Genomic DNA, 24,249 nt, shown 5'->3' on the forward strand with positions numbered 1-24,249 from the left:
AGCGGACGTTTGACATCCCTAGTCATACAAGATAAACTCTCTCTCTCTCTTTTAGTCATGTAACAAACATTACTCGTTGGACTTTCATAACAATCCATCTTTCTTGAATTTTTCATAAACAAATTATAAACAAATTCAAATTAATTGAATATTTAACGTGCAACATTATCAGGCATGGCAAATGTTTAAATTGAAGTTTTAGTGCGATAAGTTTATAAAAATAAAAAGATACTATTAAGTGATTATTTATTTATCAATAAAATAAAGTATTTTAAGGAAATTTATTTCCTCTTACTATATTCAAAACATTAGAGCCCGTTTGATTTGCATTTCATTTTTTAGTTTTGAGTTCATTTTCCTTTTTCTTACGAGGGCTTGTTTTAAGATTTCTAAAAATGCATTTAGTTTATCGTTTTAAAATATTATTTGCCAAAACAGAAAACTAGAAAATATGCTTGTTGTGATATTTTGAAAAATTATTTTATGATATTTTGTTTCATTAATTTTGATTATTCAGTGAAACTAGAATAATTTTATGTTAATCTATTACCAAGTAATATACATTTTAAAGTTAATGAATTTTTAGAATATATATATATTTTTTCACTACAAAAGTAGAATAAAAATAAATAATAAATTGAGTTCAAAATAAAAATAAAAATTAATGGCATGAATTGGGAATATTTTTATCCATTTTTATTTTTAAATATTTTTAAAAAAAATTAACATTAAAAGCTTTAGCTTCTTCTTTTTCTTTTTTTAATTTTTTACGTTTTATAATTTTATTTTTCAAAATTTATTTTTATATTTTGAATTATATAATTTTAGAATAATAGTTATTTAGAATTTTAGATTTTATCCTTTTAAAATTTATTTTTTAGATTTTTATAATTATTTTATATTTCTTTATTTTTAGAATTTATTTAAATAAAATTTTATTTAAACTCTTGCATTTCTATGATTTGAGAGTTTTCATAAATTTTACTAAAAATTGGGGATTGCAACGAGGAAGGTGTGGGACGAGTTGGCCATTTCCACCTTCCGTGCCATCAAATATTCTTGTCAGCTTACCCCATCCCCTTTATATGAGTATCAATTAGGTCGGGAAAAAAATCGAAAAATCGATCAAATCAATCAAACTGAACCGACTTGAGTTGGTTTGAGGTAGGTAATTAGTTTGGTTTGATTTTGTTTTAAATAAAATCATAGTGATTTGGTTTGGTCATGGCAAATCACTAGTTAATCGAACCAACTCAACCCTTTTATACGTTTACTCTTCTTTTTTTTTTTTTAAGAAAAATAAAACCAAAAATATAAATCCTAATCTCATCACTATATCATGATTCCCTCTAAACTATAATATTATCAGTAAGTAATAGTACTAAAAACTTCCCTTTACAAGCTCATTATATTATACTTAGCCCTGTTTGACCCCTATATTTGGATTTATAATGGGGGAAAAGTGTTATTTTGAAAAATGGATGGTTGTAAAATAATGAAAAGTTTTCGATTAGCGTGTAATATTATTTTATTGAAGATTGTGTGGTTGAAAATATGAGAGAAAAAATTTAAATTAAATTGATGAGTTTTAACGGGGCCAAACAGGGGTTTAGTCTTTTTTTCCCTACTCAGGCAGTCAGGCTACATAATGTACAAAAATGCGACAAAATTCTTATGTTTTTTGTTAATATATCTCTAGTAACATAATTTTATTTGTAAGTGAATAATTCTTGTAAATATAAAGTTATTTAGTTATTGTTATTCAATTGGGCCCAAAACTTGGACATTTAAAAATAATAGTAATTCAATTTGGACTAAAAGTCCAAACCGACTAATTTGATTTTGATTTTGGGTTGGTTTGATTTCGGGTTGGAGTCGAAACGAACCCAAATCAAACCAACCAACTCGAAATCAAACCGCGCCAAGTCCTACTATCAATACAATTCATTTCTCATGAAAATTTCCTTAAACAAAATTGAATTGATTGGACGATAGATTTTAAATTGTGCTCCCGTTTGATTTTCATTTATATAAGAATGAAAAAGAAAAATATAGTTGTTACGAAACCCACACAAAAGAGAGAAAGTGAAATGTGGTGGTTTGATGTGATGAATAACAGTTATATTTTTTCCATATTAGATCATTTAATTGATATATAATATATATTTTGTAATATCGCCATGAGTTTGCACAAATATCATCATTTTTGTAGAGGTGATCTCGTAGGTCCTACGGTATTAAGATGATGGGATTCGTCCATACATATGCCAATCCAATCACGATCCTAAAATAAGAACGAGAAATCTTTCCCAATCAATCCCTTTGTTCTTTATTTTTCAAAATCACGTTAGTTCTATTTTTTAAATTTATTTTTAATTACACATTTTATGATTTTATAATTTTTATTAATTTTTAATCATATATTTCATTATTTTTATCGAACTCTAATAAAATTTTAATTTGTTACTAAAGCGGGCTAAATATTAGTCAACTATTAAGTTAATCTTAGCCATTGTTTGGTCTACATTACTTTCAAAATACATTTTCTTTATTTTATTTTCAATTATATATTATTATACGTAAATTCAAAATTTTTCTTATTTTTTAATTATATATTCTCCATCAAAATATTATTCAAAAATACATTTTAAAATAAAAGTGGGCTCCAACCGGCTCTTATTTTTATTTTCCTGGTCATATAGTGGTTTTAAACCGGCCCTTATTTTTGGATTTGCTAGCCTAAAAACCAAACAATGTTTGGTAGGATTTTCAATTCAATAGGTTTCCTTGAAATTTTCCACTCGACCGAGAATTTTACAGTTCTCCGATGACGGCAAGTGCGAACCCTTCGGGGAGATTCAGCAAATATAGCATCAACAACAATGGCGGTGCGAATGGTGACACCAGTTTTAAAGGTGCGGTGCCGGAAGACGCCGTGGCGATTCTCCATCCCAACTTCGGTACCTCCCTCGATTGGTCCCCAAACGAACAGTCCATTCTTGAAGATTTGCTTTCCAAGTCAGCCCAACCCCATTTCTTTGTGCTTGTAACTGTTTTGTGCGCTTTATTTGCTGCATTTTTTTTTGTGTAAAGAAAGATAACCAAACCTGGATATTGTTTTTCTACATTGACTGTATATGTTTCTGGAAATATGTTGAATTCTTATCGACCTTGCTTTAATTCGTATTGGTAATTACTCAATTTCGAGAGTGTTGGACTGGAGTGCAATGATAGTTCCTTTTGAATCTGCTCTCCTGTCAACAATTATTATATGAGGTAGTAAAGTCTTATAATTATCTTTTTTCAATTGGGAGAGATAGCTGAGTGGACTAAAGCGTCAGACTGCTAATCCGTTGTATTATGCTTAGGAGGATCTTTTAATGTTAAAACCACGAGCTACATTGCGTATGAACATCACCTTCCTAAATTATGAACAGTGGCAGTTTACTCTTCACAAAGGATTATAATTGAGCTATAGGGAAATTTATAGCATTCAAGGGCTCAACGCTGATTGATTCTGCAAGTCTGGCCTTTAAATTTTGGTTTTGACATTTATATTTCTTTTTCCTAGAAAACTGATTGAAATTTTAAATATCTTTTTTGAAACATATACATGTTAGACTTTCCTTAAAAGCTTTGCACTTGGACTATATATCTAAGGTGAGAATTATACATACACGAAAGGTTTTACACGAGTCCTTATATGCATATACATATATGTATGTTTTGTATGCAAAAACCATTAGGTGTAACTTGCGAACTCCACATTGCAAGAAGCATTGTGCTGATGCCAATAACCATAGTTCGGTTGTCTGCTTTACTGATATACTTGTCTCTCTACCATTGGTATCAAATTCCAGGTTTGATTCCTCTGTCAATTTAATCAAATTATAATTGACTTGATAGAGTCAAGTAAGCCATTTGTGCTTGCTTTTTTGGGGGTGGGGGAGTGGGGGGCAACAGCAGCAACTTTCCAAAAGTTCGGCTGTAAGCATAACAAAACTCACCATCCAAGTGGACCAAAAATGACTCCAACAGCACCTTACAGAGCAGGGACCTGATAATCACATGCTACCCATAATTCATAAAATAGAAAATCTGCACAATTAATAAACAAATTAGCAGAGATACTATGCATGAAATGACCAAAAATCCAACTTTTGCGTCAGAATTTTTGTTCAGGAATATTAAAATTCTATTCAATTAATGTAATTATAGGTATTCTTTATACATTCAGTAACATCCAAAACGGATTATGATAAAAGTCAAATACTATTTTTAACTCTTGGAGATTTACAACATATTTATTAAATATAATAGTTAGATGGGACAGTTATTGTTATTTTATATCATGGGGTTGTTTCAGTCTGAGCAATTATTCCTTGAATCCTACTATGCCAAGGGTGTTAATTAGTTAGGTTTTGATACACTGTGGACTGTTATCTTAGCATTTAGATGAATTGTACTTTTCATGGGTTCTTTGGTTGGAGAATATTTTCAAGGAGTTTTCGTAGTTTTTCAAGGTTTTATGGTTTTTCTTTTCTATAAGAAGGTCGAGACGAGGATCAAAAAGCCGAAAGACGAGGGGGCAAAACTCCTATGTTTTATTTTTGTATGTATTTCGCTGAATTTTGTATATGCCTATAAAATTCTTACCAATGCCTCTTTAGTTAACCACTTAAATGTAGAAACCGACTCCTTTACTCCAATTTATACGAATAATTTATTGCAACTTTCCTAATTTTTCTCCTTTATAGAAATACATTTTAATTATTGATATCAATCTCTCGTCAGCTAAATTGTTTACAGACAGACTCTACTTTTTCGTGGTAACACACAACCTATTCAATTCACTTAACCTCAAAAATAGGGAAACAAAATCCCCAAAAACATTCTAGAGCAAATTGATTAAGTTTTAGATCATAGATGGCTGCAATTGGGAATCCTTCTGGTGGTCATGAGAACAATTTTGATAATTACAAGAATCGTGAACAACAGAATATGATCTGCACCACCGGTAATTGCCACCCAGTTCCCAATAACTCCTTGGTGGGCCCTTCTCAGGTTGCCCTCCGTTATAGCTCCGGCCTCTCCGTCAAATGGTCCGATGATGAACAGCACATCCTTGAAGATTTGCTCTCCAAGTCAGACAATTCTCTTTCTAAATTTCTCATATTTATCTTTTGCTGCCTGGAATTATGCGTATTTACATTATATGCGCACGTGTGGGTTTCTATAAAAAGTTCCTTTTTTTTTTTATTATTTTTTAATCCATTGCAATTCATTGAATTCTTGGGATTTCTCATTTAACTAAATTTTGTGTCTTTTTGGCTAAGAAATTCTTTGACGGTGAAATCTCGTTCATCATGAACTTGTAGGTCTTGGAAAATAAAATCTGCAATGGAACTGTATTTTTGACAAGGAAGATTGAAATTTTAGGACTTTGGATTCATGTATTCCAATAATATCTGGTTACAGATCCATAAGCTTCAATTATAGTACTTGCAGCACATTTGCAGTATACATTTGGGAAAAATGAGATGTAGAATTTAGAGGATCAGCGTATAGTAAACTTTTTGTTTTCTTCTGGAGATCAAATTATCATTTGAACAAAACAAATATAAAATAGTTGCTCTCATTTTTCAATTTCTGAATATATCGAATCAGCTATGGGCCTGAGCTGAGGTTTAGTAACTAAAAAGGAAAAGGGAAACAAATCAAGATTTTACATTACTATCAATTCTATATCATTGTGATAATGACAATTAACATACAAGACTTGTAAATAATGCCGGAATTTCAGTAAGCGAATTTGAAAGTTTCCTTCATAATACAAGAATGTTTTGAGTTTTACTAGAAATGTTCTAGTTCAGTTGAATTCATTAACCTTTAGTAAATTACCTCTGATCTCCCATCAGTTTTGAAAAGCATTACCATACTATTCATTATTTATGATGTATTAGATTGACTGTTTGCAGTTTATCTCTATGCAATTTTTTCTGTGTTGCATCTTGTTGCTCGTTCATGGACAAATCTTATATAACTAATTAACTTTTGCAGATACACCTCAGACACTATCATAGTTCGGTATGCTAAAATTGCTCAGCAGTTAAACGATAAGACAGTTCGCGATGTGGCATTGCGCTGCAAATGGATGACTGTGAGCTCTTCGTTTTTGTTGCTTTTCTTTTTATAATTTCTGTTATGATTGCTTGTGACTCTTGTTACATAGACAGTTCATGATGTGCCATTTAGTTATGCATGCACATCCATAAGATTTTTATGTGTCGACAGTCTGTAAAGCTTGGTAGGTTGGCATTTTCTTTTTGTTGTACGATCATGAGCAACATAATTTCAAAAGATACAAAGAATTTCTGATATCAAAATCTAAACTCAACTCTAGATCTAAAATGACTGATAACCAGGGTCTTTCCCAACTGCAAATGATGCCAATATGTAAAGAAGGCACTCCGCAAGATTAGAACTTATGTCTCTGATCCCTCTTGTAATTATGGAATTACACAAATAAGCCCATGGCGGCTTGTATGGCCACAGGCTGTGTCTTTCTTCAGTGGAATAAATCCTGTCAATATAATGCCTCTTCTCTGGATGAAAGTAAATGGGTTTCAGCAAGGGCAGCAGTTCCTGCACCCAAATTTTCTTTTCTTTCATTGAATTTTTTTAATTATTTAAAAAATGCGTCACCAGAGCATTTAAAGACTAAATATTTGACTTTTCATTTCTTGAATGAACTAATGCTGATTATGCAAGATTTCCTAAATCTTTGAGAGTCACACTTAAGGGATCACTGACATGCACAAAAAATAAGGAAAAAGTAACAGTCTCTCCGATGCACACGGATATGCATTTGATTAGTGATATAGAGAATACAAACACTTCATGGTAGTTCCAGAAATATTTGGCAAGAAATTGCTTGTAATAAATTCATAATGTTGAAAGTTTGGCAACAGCAGTAGTTTTAATATGTTCATGCAATTATTGGTTTTTCATGAAACTAGGTGATGGCGGTGAGGAACCTCCAACTTCAAGTAAAGGATGCAGGGTTGGCAGGAGATTGTACATTTGGAAAAATATATTCTGTGATTTCATAATATAATGCGGAAGTCAACTCAAATGTTTTGATATTACACTCATTCAAAGTGATGAACCATGTTACTTAATTGTGAAAGTGGTAGACAAGAGATAAATTGAGCATTCTTGGAAAAAGGAGAGAGAAAACGAAATGATGAGAAGCAATTTTGATCATCGAGAAAATATAGAGCTTTTTTGGAAGAGATTCTTCTAAAATCATTTTTAATCACACGGACCCATAACTTTTACTACTTTTTAGCCACACATTCTCCAAAAAAATCATTTTTCCTTTCAAAAAATCTCTCCCAAACAAGCTCCGGATTTGCTCTGCAACTGATGATAAGAGTTAGAAAGTCTAGAATGAAGTTAATAGGAAGTACACTCTAGTTGTTTTATTATATCTTTTCAGTTAACTCATGGAAATTCTGACACAATTGGTTTGCTGTTTCGCAGAAGAAGGAATATGGAAAGCGAAGGAAAGAAGATCAAAATTCATTGAGGAAAAATAAAGACAAAAAGGTAGTTAATGTATTGCATGCTTTCGTCTGTCCCCAGCTGTTTGTGTGTATACTACGAGTCTCTTCTTTCTCTCTTTCCCATCTCTTCTGCCGATTAACCGATTCTCCAATGGACATCTGTATTACTCAATTTATATGTTAATAGCAAAGTTTGAAGTGGGAAAAGAGATGGCCTTTCAATTTCTGTTGTAAAGAACCAACAATTAGTATAGATAAATCTCTTACTTTGTTTCTGTTTAGCTTGATGTACAATTTAGAAGTTCACAAGCAATCACTGTCTTTACTTTATTGTAAAGAAGAAAATGGACCAACTGAAGCTGCAGGTCATAAAGAGAAAGCTAAAGAAGAATCTCATTATATACTGGGCCATGCTTTTTCCTGTAAAAGAGTAATTGCTGGTAGGGTTTTTAGTAAAAATGTTCATAATGATCTTGAGAATACTAGATTCCCTGCATCTGTTACATGGCACCCCAGGTGATGGTGTATTGCAATGTCACTCTCAAACGTTACTTTATTCATTCCTCTGACTGACTTTGGAAAACTTAATGAAGTGTTTTGTTTGCTAATAGATCTAATTGCAACGTAGTTGTAATCTGAGTGTTTCACAGTAAACTAATCATAATCAGTTTGGATAATGCAAGCCAGATGGATACAGAGTAATGGATGGTTAATATATGTAATGCATGATAGGAAAACTGTATGTGTCAATCCCACTCAAGGGACCTGTTTGGGCTTTGTAGCCATTTTTGGGTCTAGCTATGGATCTGATTGCAGATTGAATATTGTTACCCACTATGATACTCCGATAAGGACACGTGTATCCGGATATGCCGATGCGCAATTTTTCAAAAAGTACTGACGCGACATGTTGATACATTGATTAAATTCTTCATTATATAGTATAAATTTAGTTTTATACTTGTTATTAATTTTTCTTCTTTAAATCTTTTAAATATGAGTATCTATTTATTATTTACTAATAACTTTGAGTTAAAATTATATAATAGTTTTCACTAAGAAAAGAAAAATAATTATGGTAGAGTGTCGGTATCGATAAGTATCGAACACGGACATGCTGCTCTACTTAATGTGTCAAACAAAGGTTACCTATATTTGTAATTTGTAGATTTTGGGGCAGCAATGCCCTTGAGGTGCTGATAGGATGCTAATGTTGTTTTGTTTAGATCAATATGCCGTTCAGTTTCTTAGTTGTCAAATTGTAAAGGTGTTCCCTTCTCTATTTGATTACATATCAGCAAAAATGATCGTAGGAATGAAATCCTTGGGATAAAAAAAAAAAAAAAGAGCTCCAGGCACCTGCAGGATCAGCATCAACATCTCAAAACTGTTGTTAGTCTAATCTTCTGTTGCATAACCCAATAATCCTGATGCTCGGAAATATTTCCAGCTTTTACCATCAGTCATTACTTTTTTTATTTACTTCTACAGACGTTACCATTGAAAAAACTTGTATTCTTGCTTTTTTGGGATTCTCAGGTAAAAGCTACAGATTCTTTGCCAAGATCTTCTAAGGTTGCTGCTCAGCCAGTGCTGTCAATCAACAATGATGATGGAATCTCATATAAAGGTTTCTCTCTCTCTGAATGACTAGGGGCTTGTTTTACCATTTGCTTAACCCATACGGGTCAGAACTCAGAATTTTGTTTTATTTTTGTTTAGGCATCCCAATATTATGATTTCTGATTTCTCTCTCAACATCCATAAAAAGTTTGCAACTCCCTCTTCACATCCGAGTGGAATGATGATATGATATAGGGTAATTAGCATGAATTGCAGGCTAGATTTAATGGTAAGCTTTGTATATTATAAGTAATCGTCCCTGCTTTTTTGCTAATTGCTCTCCTCTCTCCAGCACGGGTTCTCTCACCTGAGATTACCTTGGTAATTAGAACAATCCCTAAGCTCTATGTTAGATTCAAAATTCATAGCAGCATCGAGAGAATATTTTGAAGTTGAGGTTTAGGTGATTAATAACTTGGTTATGACGTGGATGATCTGTTGGTAGGAATGGATGTTCAACATGGAATTTTGCATATTTGGTCAGTTTTATCATTTTCCATAGTGTAGTATGTAGATTAGATTCCTATTTGAACTTTGTGAAACAAAAGAGGGCATAACTGAGATTTAGAATCATTGAAGACGAAATACCATCACCCCTCTCTACCTGTGAGATTACTGGGGCCTGGTCATTGCCGCTATGTCTATTTTCCTTCTTCTTCGGTGGATATGCTTCCATGGTTAGATGTTTAAAGGGTGTATAAAATTTTTTAATTGCAGACATTGCTGGAGCAACTGGCCAGCTTCTTCAGCAAAATGCTCAAGCCTTGGATCAAATTTCTGCAAACTTTGCTGTTTTCAAGGTAATCTGCTATTTATATTTAGTTTTTGAACTGTTGTAGAAGAAATTTTACCAATAAAAGGTATGTAAAGTGCTATTACGTGCTTCTACCTGATGATTTCTTAATACGAGAACCTGAATATTCTTCTTTCATCAGTTGCTGATACATGTCTGAGCTGTTATTCAAAATTTGATCTACGCTGGTCAGGATAATCTATTTAGGCAATTTACTTGTCCCAATGTATTTTTCAACAGAACAAATGAACCTAAAAGTATATTGTTAGAGCAGTTGTCTGTTGTGAGATCAAGTTATATAGATCGCGGGTTAATCTTGTGTGCTGAGACTTCCAAACAAACCCAATCTTCTTCATTATCAGTGGAGAATAATGGCATCCTGACAATGCTTATACTAGATGTTGCAGTATGGGGATTAATGTGTGCAGCTGGTTAGATTCTGTCAGGTTAGGACGACTGATTAGTGTTCTGAAAATGAGGGGAGGAAGGATTATTTGAATTTCTGACTGAGGAAGTAAGAGATTCTGTCATAGTATGGGTCTATCAGACTGTGAACTTCATTTTCTGTCCAGGAACTATGTATAATTGATCTCTTACTTGGATTCAGTTTATGCATTACCATCTGCTCTAAAAACTCAACACCTAGGTGAAATAGATGCACTCCAAGTTAAAAACACTTTGATTGATTGTCTTCATTGGAGGCATGGCAGAAAAGCATCATTTCTAGCAGTGACCTGATGGTATTAACATTATTTTTCTTGTTCTACTTGCATGCAGATACAGGAGAATATCAACCTCTTCTGCCTAACCCGAAACAACATCCTAACAATGTTGAATGAGTACGTATACCATCTGTATCACTTGATTGTTAGCAAAGAAGAGATGCACTTATTCCTTGCTTGTATAAAATGTTTCCTCCCTTTGCTGCGGCTCATACCCATGGCTTTTATCTTTTCTTTTCTTTTCATTCTAGTTCTACCTTGGTCATTTCTGAATATATTTGCCTGTTATGGATGGACGTGAGATTAATTTCGTGCTTCATTCTTATTTTTATTTATTTGGTTGTGGTGACTGAGAATTGCTGCGGAAGTTTCCTAAGGAGTTTGCCACTTTGTTATTTTCTCAATATGTATTGTGAATTGGCCAGCCAGATTTTCCCTTAATGTTTCCTTTTCTGTTTTAATTAAAACAATATGTGGTGGCTTATTTAATTAAAATCATAAAATAAGAGTACATCCTTAAGGGGAGGGCTATGCCGATCATGGACACTGTTATCTTGCAAATTTTTAGATTTATCTCTCTTTGCCCAGTTTGTCTTGATTTCTGATTGATGAAAGGATATACATGACACACGTTTAGATATGCATGATAACAAATCACCACATTGATTCTGCCAATCATAGGATCGAGGTGAAGATGTTGGAACTCCCAAAGCAGATGCCACCATTTCCTGTGAAACTGAATGAAGAGCTTGTCAACTCCATTCTTCCTCAAACATCCATGTTAATGCCAATGCAAATGCCTAATCAATCTTGAGAGGCTCTCCTTCCTTACATAGTAATAACGCTTCTGACTGCTTTGTTTTAGTTGGCTCCTTTTTCGTATTTATGTATAGAGAAATAAACTGCCTAGCCAGTCCAGTCTGAGTCGAATTTTCTATTATCTGGTTATTTCTCATGCATCTTTTTTTATTTCATCGTGTTCTGCTGGATGATCTGTCTTAAGAAAGAAGTTTTTATAGCATCTGTAAATAATTGTCAGGTAAAATAAGTTGGAGGTTTTACTATTTAGTTACAGGCTGCATTTACCTAGATGTTTTATATTTTTGAATATCTTTCAGTTGATTGGTTAATGTATACTATGAAGTGCTCCAATCTAGTAGCCGAAAATATGGTATTTGGCGTGAACAGCAATCTCATATTCCTAATTAAATGAACTATTTTTTATGTAAAGCGTATGTATGCAAATAATATAAACAATTAATTTCATTTACAAGATGCTAGATCATCATCATCAACAAAAATGGAATAAGTTGCTGGTATTGTTATTGAAGATTTGTTACTCACTCCACACTGGAATTATTCCTTGAGCAGCCAAACGCTTCTCAACCCAGAATACAACATGTTTGGCTGTTGGTCTTTTCTCATCAACTAGAAATGGCTCTACAGTGCTCACTCCTGTCCCATATGAAGATAGAGAGAAACCTTTGGGACCTGTCACCCAAAATCATAAAAATTATACTTGCATACAAAGCCAAACAGGGTTATTTTACTATTGCCAGTATTAAAAATTAGACTTACCTGTGAGATTTCCATCAGGGAAGAATGCCCAAAATGAATATGGGTTGCCTTTCTTAAAAAATGAACCTTCCAACTGCCATGTATTATTTCATTCAACAATTACAAATCAGGCAAAACATTGTGCTTTATTGATATTTTCTTGTTGAATACAAAATTTAAATACAGGGCTCAACAATGTATTATCAGAGTATATACATGTACTGATTTAAAGTCTCCATGAAACTTATGAAAAAAGTTAATATGTTAGTTCGTAAAAAATGAACCATGCGAGAAATGCAAGTAGAAGACATAATCTAAATTTTGTTCTCTCTAACAACATAAACTTTCGAAGGAGGGGGTCAATGTGTGTGCTTATGCCCGTTTGTTACCACTAAAAAAATTAGTCTAAATCTAAATCAAAGTCAACAATTAATTTTAACGACACATTTTATAGTATCCACAATTTTTTAACCACACATTATATCATTTTTTATCAAAATTTGTTAAAAATCTCGACCAAACATGGGCTATATCTAATTCTAATCAGAAATAATATTATGCATTTTGCATTTGTAACTGACCTTGTTGTCATTAAATGATAGTTCAAGTTCTGAGATATCATCTTGAGTTTGTAGAGTATCTTTGAGTGCAGGGATGACATCCTCCTCCATCAGCTGAGGCAAACCTTTGGCTGGAGCTTTGGCTGCAGCCTTCGGCTTTGGCTTCGAGGCCACGGCTTCTTCAGCCGGCTTTTCATCCGTTTTCTCCTTTGTTTCAGCGGCAACTAGTTTTCACAATTATAAGTAGATAAGACCACTTCTATCTAAAAAGACATCTTTTTGTTTATATCATATCACAGATTCATTAAGAAACCACCTGTGGAAGTAGATGATTCTTGAACTGCCAAGCAGGCCATATTTCGTTGCCGTGGAGTTACTAGTTTAATCACCTGTTTCACATAGACAAAAGTTTCTTTCAGATCCAAATTCGATATTTTCTCTCCCCGGATAAGATGAAAATGCGGACATGGGGTGAGCTGGATTCATGGTTTTTAGCGATTACCCAAGAATTTCAATGTGTGAATTAAGTTGGTTTGTACTCTAAAAATAACATGAAATGCTATATACAAAATAAGTCAAGAATACCAGTGGAAGGCTGGAGCGTGGCCTGCATTTATGGTTGAATGAAGAAGAAGATGAAAAGCTCGAAAAAGCAATGGATCCTCCGGCCGTAGTCACCATTTCTGTGAACTCTGATTTTATAAAATATTAGAGCTCAATCAAGCATTTCATTTTAATGGTTGATATAAAAGGTTCTTTTAGTTTTAACAGAGAGGAAGCTTTATTGTCCACACACTGGTTGGAGCATGGTTGCCACTGATTTTCCAAGTTAAAGAATCAACAATTTTTTTGGGTTCATAAATGGCTATGTGATAAGTTCAATATTGGGCTATTGGCCACTGATTTTCCAAGTTAGGGAATCAATAATCTTTTGGGTTCATAAATGGCTATGTGATAAGTTCACTACTGGGCTATTGACAAAGTTGGGTTTTGGTGCCTTATGGGCCTTCTACGGTGATTTTGAATAAACAAGGGAAATTGTCATAGATAACACTTTTAGATGCAAAAATAATGTTTCTAGTATAGCACTCGTAGTTGGATCTTTAAATATAGCTGATGTGTAGGCTAAGAGATGCCCATTACGTGTTTGATTGAGTAGTAGATGTTAACAATGCAAAAATATTAACGAGTGCATTGTCGTCGAATCTAAATTCACATTGCTTTGGCTAGTAATATAGAATAATATGAGGAAAAAGGTACGTTAAAATTTTATTGACAATAAAAAAATTATTGTTTGATTTATTCATTTATAAATCTCGATCATTTTATGTACGCACAATATTTGATAAGTAGTCACAATAAATTCTAAGTAGATCATATAATATTTGCATGACTTAACTAGAATGAATATGTGAAGGCCTCAATGTGTATATCTATTATCGATATAATTACCAACCGGCATTCTATGCCTATACTCCCAAATCATAAATCTTTCGAAAAGTGTAAAGGATTGGATTGTTTTCAAGTTGGCTTTTGCGCTAGCTCATCTCTAACCTTATATGTAGTCATACCTAACTAACACGTATATATGTAATTTTATTAATTTCTTGTTTGATTTTTATTTTTTGAGAAATGATTTTTTCAAAAGGGAAGAATTCATAAACCATGTATTAACTATGCACAATTCAAAGACCATGTTTTAAGTTTAACTAATGCAAAAATCAGGTTTTTATTTAATTAATTAAATATATTTATTAATTAAATATAATAAAATCACAAATATACAATTAATGGTCACTTTTACACAATTATAGGTCACAGATTTATTCATTGGTCACATATCATCAAATTAATTGGTCACGGATTATTTTGAGGTCACGAATCAAAGCTTTGATAGGTCACAGATTTTTTCGAAATCACATATCACAGTTTATCTATCGATTTTATAGGTCACAATTCATGTCATTGGTCACAAATTAAAAATTTTGTAGGTCACACATAATTTCGAGATCACATATCAAAAATTGTATAGGTCACAGGTCATATATTTGCAAATTTGATGGTCACATATTACTTTTAAATCACAATTGTTCGAATTTTAAGGTCACAGATTACAGTCACGGGACCAAACTGGTCATAGACACCCAATCCCGAGCCACCCTCACTCGGCACCACCACCAATGCCAACAAAATCCCCACTAACTCCCGTTACTGCTGCCACCGCCACCACCACCAACACCACCACCAACAAAATCACCCACGACAACCACAGCCACTCCCACTTGCACCACCACCAGCATCTCCAGTCTCCACTACCCCAACACCGCACAACCACCACGACGATAGCATCAACATTGCTGAACGTACCACACACATTACCAGCAACATCACCACACATACCACCATAGCCAGATCACACAAACTCGCCACTAATCTTGTCAAAATATACCACACCACCACCAACGCCATCAACACCTCACCTGTGACTATTAACATTTAATGTCCGGCAACAAATCGCAATTGGTCACGATTCTCGCAACAAAATCGCCTTTCTACGCTCTGCAAAAACCGGTCGCCATATTCAATATGAAAAGCGGCGACGGCAGCGATTCTCCTCCGGGCGTGAGAAGAGTGTCGCTGCACCACCAGACCGCCTCTTGCCATTTCCTATCTTAAACGTCATCGTGCGAGAGTATAGTGCTGTGTCGCGCGACTCCGCTGCGAGGTGACAATCGGCCTGCCCGCGCCGCCACCATTGTTGAGAGAGGAAAGAAAAGGGAAAATAGATCATTTGCCCCATTATCTCCGGCGGCGGTCGCCTCCTCGACGGCGACGGCAGTGAAGGCAGAGAGAGACGAGAGAGAGGGAAGAAAATTGGGGATATGTTTAGGGTTTTTAATTGGGGATAGATTAATTATATAGAAAACCTGATTTTTGCACAGGTAATCTTCAACCTTGGATTTAGAATTTGGAAGTTTAAACACCTGTAGGGGTGTAATTTTCCCTTTTCAAAATGTGCTACATAGAAAATTATTTTATTAAGAAAATATATGATTAAAAATAAGAGAAAGTGATTTTGAAAAAATCAGTATCAAAATAGTGATAAATAGGGATGGTAAATGGGTTGAGTTGCTTGCGGGCTCGACTCGACCCAATCCATGAAAAAACATCATGCGTTGAGATGGACACCCTCCATTTTATTTATTTATTATTATTATTATTATTTTAAACAAGCCTAGCAAGCGGCTTGTGTTGGGCTCGTGTATTGACACTTTTTTGACTTGCTATGAGCTTGTTTTATTAAGGGAAAAATTCATAAGTCAGGTGTATTGTTTACCCCAATTCATAAATCAAATACAAAGTTTAAAAATTCAAAATTCAGGTTTTTGTATAATTAATTGAAAATATTTATTAATTAAATATAATAAAGTCACAGTTACATAATTAATAGTCACAGATCCATAATTATTGGTCACAGATCCATAATTATTGGTCACAGATCATTGAATTAATTGGTTACAGATTATTTTGAGGTCACAAATCAAAAATTTTGTAAGTCACAGACTATTTCGAGGTCACAAACAAAAAATTTATAGGTCACAAATTATTTCATTGATCACAGATCAAAAAAATTACAAGTCACATATGTTCAAATTTATTGGTCACATATTCTAAATAGTTGGTCACATGCACCAATTACCCCACCACCGATCACCACACCGTCACCCCCACAACGCCACAAACTTCACTACCACCACGCCACTTGCAACCACCGTCACCCCGTCACCACCACAATAGCACTAACACCAACAACAACACTAAGGTATCACCATCAACAAAATCGCCGCCACTAATCTCTACCTCCAGGTCCACCACCAAACAAACCAATAATACCCAACTTACAACCTCACCACAATCTCCACCGCCAATACAACAACCACCGAAAACAACCACTGCCACCACGACAACAATCATCTTCAACAACACCAACACCACCGCATATAGATCAATCGTCAAGGCCACCACCACCACTAAAGCCACTGCACACCGACAAGGCCACTAAACACCAACACTCAAAAGACCCAACAAATCCCACTAAATAAACAAACAGAGCCACCTTCAGGACAACCACCACCGCATCCAACACCACTCAAAAAACCCAACCAACCCCGCTGTACACCGACGAGGATTCACGACACACCCACTCCAACGCTCTTCACTAGCTTTACCTGCACCGCACACCATTCCAACACTCTTCAGGACACACCATTTCGACGAATCGTCACTCCTCTATACTAGGCCCTGCTATTTCGTGTACCATAGAGCTACAGTGACAGACCTTCCCAGCAGCGATTCTCTTGATTGCATCAGCGAGGTGACAGATCTCGTACAGTGATTCTCTCAGTTGCAGTGGCGAGGCGATGTTGTTGTTGTGCTGGGCTATGCGATAGATCGCACACTGTGATTCTCTTGGTTGCAGGGGTGAGGCGATGCCACTGTTGGTGTCTCCGGCGGCTGGCGCTCCTCAACAACCGCCCATTCGATGCCGCACCTCAACGCCAATGGTGCCATGTCATTGGAAATAGCGTGTTGCAGGAGAAAAGACGCGATATAGAGAAGGGAAATGTTGAGAAAGAAAGGGGAAATAGATCTAGGGTTTGAGGTGTATGAGGTGTGGTGGTTTAATTATAATACCTGATTTTTGATTAATTAAATTTTGCACCTGAATTTTTAAAAGTGATCTTTAAATACCTGTTATTGTGTAATTTCCACTTTTATTAAATTCTTTCAAAAAACCGTATCATATACTTGGGGTTTGGGTTAGTCTTTCTCTTGAATTATCCCCACACTCCAAGTTATGCTTAGGAGATAGGCCCCTAGGTGCTAAATTGCGAGGGTGATAAGTAATACTAGACTATTCAAAATCAAGTCCTTGTTTGAACCTCATTTTTTCATCAAAATACATTTTTTCAACGATGATTTAACTATATTTTAACCACGCACTTTTCGATAAAATAATATTGCACATAAATTCAATTTTTTTCTTATTTTTTAATTACACATTTTCCAGCATAACACTATTTCAAAATATTTTTTGAATGTAAAAGGGCTCAAACAACCCTAAGCATCTGCCTAGGCATATACAAACAGCATATTTGATTCGGATTAAAATTTAATTTTAATTTAAATCAAAGTCAAACAATTAATATTATTCACATCTTTTATCGTCCCACAACTTTTTAACCACACGTTTCAAAAATTTCTACTAAAAGAATTAATTTTAATCCCCAACAAACAATGGCAACTGCAAATTAATTTTAAGCCCCTGAAAATCCCCTTCCCTCCTGCACCGTCTAAGGCGACAACTCCACCGCCCGCTTCGGAGCCGACTGTGGTCGAACCGCAAAAAGTCGATTACTTAAACCTTAATTGCCCGATTCCATATGAAGAAATTCACCGGGAAGCTCTCAGTTAGTGCGTTTGTTCATTAATTTTTAAATGCGTTAGTGAAGTTCTTTATTTTTGTTTATTTGCCAATGTGTACGATTGGCTTCAACATTCTTATTACTAATTTAGTGACAGTATTAAGGATTTTTTGTTGTTAATTGAAATTACGTAAGTATCGTTGCTTGAAGATGGGGATCAGTGATTGACTTCGAATTTATTTGTGAATAATAATTCTAATTAGTCCTGTTGGCGTAACGTTAACTGTATTTGTATTGATACTATTGTCAACGTCCTTGAAGCCAGAACTTTTTGAGGATCATAGTCACAATTTTTAGGTTACATATCCAATTATTAATCACAATCAACCAAATAATTGGTCACAAGCATTCAATCCCATCCCACCCCGACCACGGCCACCACATAAACACCAAATCCGTCGAGATCTGCCACCATCCCCAACATCTCCACCACCCCTGCCAACATCACAACCACACCACTCAAACATCACCAAAACCATACCACAGCCACCGCCACAACCATGCTGCCGTCGCAACCGCCCAATTCGATTCCATCTCCTAGATCACTGTCGATTTCGTCACTGCAGCAAATCCCAGATCTTGACGACACCGTCGCAAAATAGATCCAAAACCACCACCACTATCCACCACGTCGCCACCGCCTGCACTGCATCCAACAACAAAAAAAATCAACTACAACAACCACATCACCTCACGCCATTGTCGCTGTGCACACACCACACCCACGCACACACAGATGCTACAGTAGTGGTCGTAACACTGCTGCGAATGGCAATGTCGACGAACAGCATCGTCGCAAGGCTATCGTTCGTAGCAGCATAGGTCGACGACGCTGCATTGACATTTGACAACCTCCATTCCAGCAGCGCGGGTCAGAGAAGCTACTCTATCCTCCATCACTGACAGTTTTGAGAGAGAAGACATGGGAAACGAAGAGAGAGAAGCAGCTCTTCCATCCTTTGTCGCCCATGATTTTGAGAAAGAAGACATGGGCACAAAGAGAGAGAAAATGAAATTCATATCAGATTAGGGTTTGGAATATTAATAGATTGAAAGAATTCTGATTTTTGAAATATTAAAACGTTGGCCTGCCTGCTTTTAGAAATTTGGATTTTTAATGTAGGATTTTGTGTAATTTCCACTAAAACAAATTTATGAAAAATGGTTTCAAGTTTTAGTGTGTAGCCCATCAATAATTAATACCACTTGGAAAGCCCAGTCTAACTCTTAAAACTAATTATTTGTTTTTTAAGTGAAAATTACCCCACATAATCCCTCTTAATAAAATACTCAGTTATTACTATTTCAATATTTTTATTTCAAATAATACTGCATTTAGGTTAGTAAAAATGATAAAAGAATGTATTCACTCATAAATTATGTTTAATTAATAAGGCGGTCATTTCGTTCACAAAATGGACCCAATTCGGGAAAAATTCATGTATTACCAAATTGAGAAGTCATATTCAATATGTTGACCATTGGACTCAGATCTCATGAGATTTGTCCAGGGACCCATTTCAATCAGGTGTGAGTTTGGATTCTCCGCAACTCAGATTAGACCCGCCGTAACCTCTGAAAACATCATGATTACCCCTTGTCACACAAACCTCTCAAATCAATACACTTGTCAGGAGTGACATCACCACCGCCCAAAACCACCAATCCAAAGCCCGGAATCTCAAGCCCCTTTGCAGGTCATCATTACCTGGAGAAAATATTGAGACATGGCCACCGGCCTAGTCGACCAACCATAGGAGAATTCGACGACTCGAGTTCCGAGCTCGGCACTGTAGCTGATTTGATGTAATTTCGGCTAAAGCCATGTATAAATAATGGAGTAGAAGTTTTGTAAAGAGGAGAGATACACACAAAATTATAATCCTATCACATCTTCTCTGTATATTTCATGATTCGATTTAGCAATAAATCGCCATTTTTCTTAAAGTTGGCTCAAAATTAGCCTTGCAAATTTCGACATCAACAGTTTGGAGCTAGAATGAGGGCCCCATTTGTGAAAAACAGCCCCACTCTCCCCGAAAACCTGAGAACCATGAATCACAGCTCCAGTTCTAGAAATCCGTCTCACACCCACCCTCATGAAACCAATACTCCACCAAGTTCTCCACGACAACAAGACCCACAGATGATCGTCATGAGGGAAGCCCTGGAAAAACTAACAAACGCATGGGATGATTAGAATGGAGCCAAGCCCACTTATCCCCACCAGATATCGAGGTGGAATTCCCTGCAAGGACAAGGGCAAGACATTCTCCCACTAGAATGACTCTCTACTTTTCAAGAGGAGAATCCTCAAGGAGTCAAATCGATGAAGTTAGAAATAAGGATCCCCCAACAAGGAGGACTGATAGTGTATTCGACAGGTTGGGGACCCAGTACTGGCTAACCCCTACACGAGGACAGGCTGGTTCCAACCTTAAACGTCCTCTGGAACAGACAGATCCCGAGCTGAGCATGCTGAAAAGGTACATCGCTGAGCTGGATGCTAAAAACAAAGGTGACACTGAAGACTATCTCACCAAGCGACATTCCCCATTTACTGAGGATGTCCTCATGGAACCATTGCCCGAAAAATTGAAGATTTCCCAAATGGCCGCGTATGAGGGAGATGGAGATTCCCTCAGCCACATTGACAAGTACACCTCGTGGATGGAGTTGCAGGAGGCAAGCGACGCCATCATGTACTGGGCATTCCCCTTGACTCTGGGAGACAAAGCTCAGAGGTGGTTCAGGAGACTGCACCAGAGGTCAATAAAAATTTGGAATGACCTGGCCATAGCATTTTTAGCCCAGTTCATGGGCTCCAAAGCCAGAACCACGCCCAAGAAGCGGTTAGTAAGTATCAAACAAGGAAATAGTGAACCCCTCAAAGGTTACCTAAGCAGGTTCAACAAATAATCCATGGAAATAGAAAAAATATCCGATGATGCCGCACTCATGGCAGTACTGGCTGGACTAATGCCCAGAACGAGATTCTAGTGATCGGTACACGAGGACGACCCAAGAACCTATCATGAGTTCTTGAACCAAGCTGAAAAATACGTAAGTGCTGAAGAAGCAACATCTGATCAAGAGGAAGCTTGGTGCGATCCCGACCTTAGCAATACAGCAAAAGAGAAAAAGTAGAATAACAGTCCTCAACACGAAAGAAAGGACAGGAGAGAAAGAGAACGTCACAAGGCTCAACTGCACAAATTTCGAGAATACCACCCACTCAAAGCCTCCTTGAAAGAAGTATTCATGCAAACTAGTGAAAAAGAGGCAATCCGTAGGCAAGTGATCTAGAAGAATGGGCAGACAGGACACCACCAAGGGCGATACTGCTGATATCACAGGATGGTGGGTCATGATATTGATAATTGCCAGGAATTGAAGGAGGAAATTGAGTCCTTAATTCGAATAGGTCGACTATAGGAGTTTGTTGCCGAACCAAAAGTGGATTGACCTCCTCCGCATCAACCATTGCTACAGGGACCTCCTGCACGAGCTCAGCAGATAATTCACAATCATAACCCACGCACCGAAATCAAAATGATGGTTGAAAGGAACTAGTATATCGAGGGATCTAGAAGGACGAGACAAAGAGAAGCCCGAAATGTCCGGATCATGTCGAACTACGAAGATTAAACCCCTCAGATCGGCACAGACCCTGAATGGTTCTAGTTCATGGAGGAAGATTCTCTAGGAGTCTTCCAGAACCAAAGTGACGCCCTAGTGGTCACCATGCTAGTTGCCGGGGTGAATGTTCACAGGACATTAGTGGATAATGGGAGTTCGGTCAACATACTATATTCACGGACTCTGAGGCAGTTAGAAATATCGGAACGCTACCTTCAACCATACTCAAGGAAACTGCAAGGGTTCTCTGGAGACCCTATTGAGACTCGAGGTCAAATCGTCCTTATTGTAGAGCTGGGCGAAGCCCCTCGTCAAAGAAGAATTCTGGTGGATTTTGTGGTAGTCGATCTGCCGTCCAACTATAATGCAATATTAGGACGACCCATATTGCACAAGCTGAAAGTCGCCACATCAATCTATCATTACTGTATGAAGTTCCCTATCCCTCATTGGACTGAGATAGTCTGTGGAGACCAAGCTGGGGCCAGAGTGTGCAATATAGACCTACCCAAACCTCAGGTTAACATGCTAAGGGGCAGGGCAAATACACGAGCCGGGGAAGCCAGACTAAAGAGACCAATCGTGGCGGATCTCTCTGAGATCGGCATAACTGAGAAACATTTCAAGCCACCTATGGATGACCAATTATCCTTTGACGAAAAAGAGCAGATCCACATCCCTACCCTAGAGTTGTGGTAATCTCATTACCAGTCACTGGAGTAACCATCCCAAAAGTCTTGGTGGATACGGGAAGTGCTCTCAACATTTGAAGTGCCCTCAACATTCTCTTCAGCAACCCTCAAGTGGATAAGTATACCTGCCAACTTCTACAACCATACTCAAATATGGTGATTGGACTAAGCGGAACCCTGACCTCAGCTAAAGGATCGATCAAACTCAAAGTTGAGTCCGGATGGCACCCCGTCAAGTAAAGACAAACTCTGAGTTCGTGGTGTTTGATACTCCATCGCCTTATGACAACGTCATGGGGAAACCATTGATATTCATTTTGAAAGAAGCAGTGACACTATACCACTATTCAATTAAATTTCTCACTCCCCATGGTGTGGGCGAAGTCAAAGGAAACATGGAGCTCACTGATACATGTCAATTGAAAGCCTACAGCTGCCATCTACGTACCCTCCTGGGAGTGCATATGGTTCATGTATCGGATTTCGAACTCAATTCAATAGACACGTGGATCAAAATCGAAGGGGGAGAACCCGTCGAAGAGTTGGAAAGAGTCCAAGTTTGTGCCGACAACCCATCAAAAGAACTGAAAGTCGGACGCAAGCTGCAACCCTCCACCCGAAGTGAAATTGTTGCTTTTCTTAGACAGAACCTTGATGTCTTTGCTTGGGACCATGGGGACATGAGAAGAATAGACCCTGAAATTGCCTACCACAAATTGGAGGTAGACCCCTCTGTTCGGTCAAAACAGCAAAAACGACGCCCCTAAACCCCGAAAGATATGAAATACTCAACAAGGAGGTACAGAAACTGTTGTACAACGGTTTCCTTCGAGAAGCAAAATATCCAAAGTGGGTCGCAAACTTGGTTCTTGTAAAAAAACACAATGGAGATCGGAGGGTATGCATAGACTTCACCGACCTCAACAAAGCATGCCCCAAAGACAGTTTTCTCCTATCGAGAATAGATCAAATGGTGGACGCCACTGCAGAACACGAACTACTTAGCTTCATGGATGCATACTCCGGCTACAATCGCTACCAATGTATGGCCCAGATTAGGAACATACTTCGTTTATGACTGACAGAGGTATTTACTGCTACAAAGTAATGCCCTTTAGACTAAAAAATGCCAGGGCCACCGATCAACGACTTGTGAACTCCATGTTTTCCTAGCAGATCGAAAAAATAATGGAAGTATATGTTCATGACATGTTGGTCAAAAGTGCCAAGGCCAAAGACCACTGCCGGCACTTGGCCGAGATGTTTGATATCCTGAGAACATATGGAATGACGTTGAACCCAAGGAAATGTGCCTTCGGGGTTAGCTCCAGAAGATTCCTAGGTTACATTGTAAATAATCGAGGAATCGAGGCAAACCTCAAAAAAATACAAGCTGTTATCCAAATAAAGCCTCCAACCAAACCCAGAGAGGTGCAAAGTTTAACTGGGAGGATCGCCGTCCTCAACCGGTTTGTCTCTAAGTCTATAAACCGATGCAAACCCTTCTTCGACACACTACGAGGAGGAAAGAAGTTTGAATGGATCGAGAAATGTTCGGAAGCCTTTAATGAGTTAAAAAGATAGCTAGCCAGCCTCCACTGCTCTCAAA

At 36.7% G+C, this 24,249-nt stretch overlaps 3 protein-coding genes and 1 long non-coding RNA gene across 4 annotated transcripts; 2 read left to right on the top strand and 2 right to left on the bottom strand.

Moving 5' to 3' along the window:
- The first annotated feature begins 2,719 nt into the window (after positions 1-2,719).
- On the top strand, positions 2,720-11,774 carry LOC111398988. Its single transcript, XM_023026186.1, has 7 exons — positions 2,720-3,018; positions 6,061-6,160; positions 7,546-7,611; positions 9,108-9,198; positions 9,909-9,991; positions 10,762-10,823; positions 11,388-11,774. The coding sequence occupies exons 1-7, from the start codon at positions 2,828-2,830 to the stop codon at positions 11,518-11,520; spliced, it is 726 nt and encodes a 241-aa protein (XP_022881954.1). The 5' UTR covers positions 2,720-2,827; the 3' UTR covers positions 11,521-11,774.
- Positions 3,077-5,058, bottom strand: LOC111399006. Its single transcript, XR_002703499.1, has 2 exons — positions 4,008-5,058; positions 3,077-3,871 (listed from the first exon to the last, which is right to left on the bottom strand). It is a non-coding gene; the product is annotated as an uncharacterized LOC111399006 (long non-coding RNA).
- A 128-nt stretch (positions 11,775-11,902) lies between the features above and the next one.
- LOC111398996 lies at positions 11,903-13,638 on the bottom strand. The gene is made up of 5 exons (XM_023026194.1): positions 13,409-13,638; positions 13,140-13,212; positions 12,845-13,047; positions 12,285-12,357; positions 11,903-12,197 (listed from the first exon to the last, which is right to left on the bottom strand). The coding sequence occupies exons 1-5, from the start codon at positions 13,502-13,504 to the stop codon at positions 12,043-12,045; spliced, it is 600 nt and encodes a 199-aa protein (XP_022881962.1). The 5' UTR covers positions 13,505-13,638; the 3' UTR covers positions 11,903-12,042.
- A 9,223-nt stretch (positions 13,639-22,861) lies between these two features.
- Positions 22,862-23,718, top strand: LOC111406579. Its single transcript, XM_023035976.1, has 2 exons — positions 22,862-23,362; positions 23,446-23,718. Exons 1-2 carry the CDS (start codon positions 22,862-22,864, stop codon positions 23,716-23,718), a joined length of 774 nt encoding a protein of 257 aa, XP_022891744.1.
- Positions 23,719-24,249: the final 531 nt, after the last annotated feature.

This window comes from Olea europaea, chromosome 1, assembly GCF_002742605.1.
Source record: "Olea europaea var. sylvestris chromosome 1, O_europaea_v1, whole genome shotgun sequence".
Classification (NCBI taxonomy): Eukaryota; Viridiplantae; Streptophyta; class Magnoliopsida; order Lamiales; family Oleaceae; genus Olea; species Olea europaea.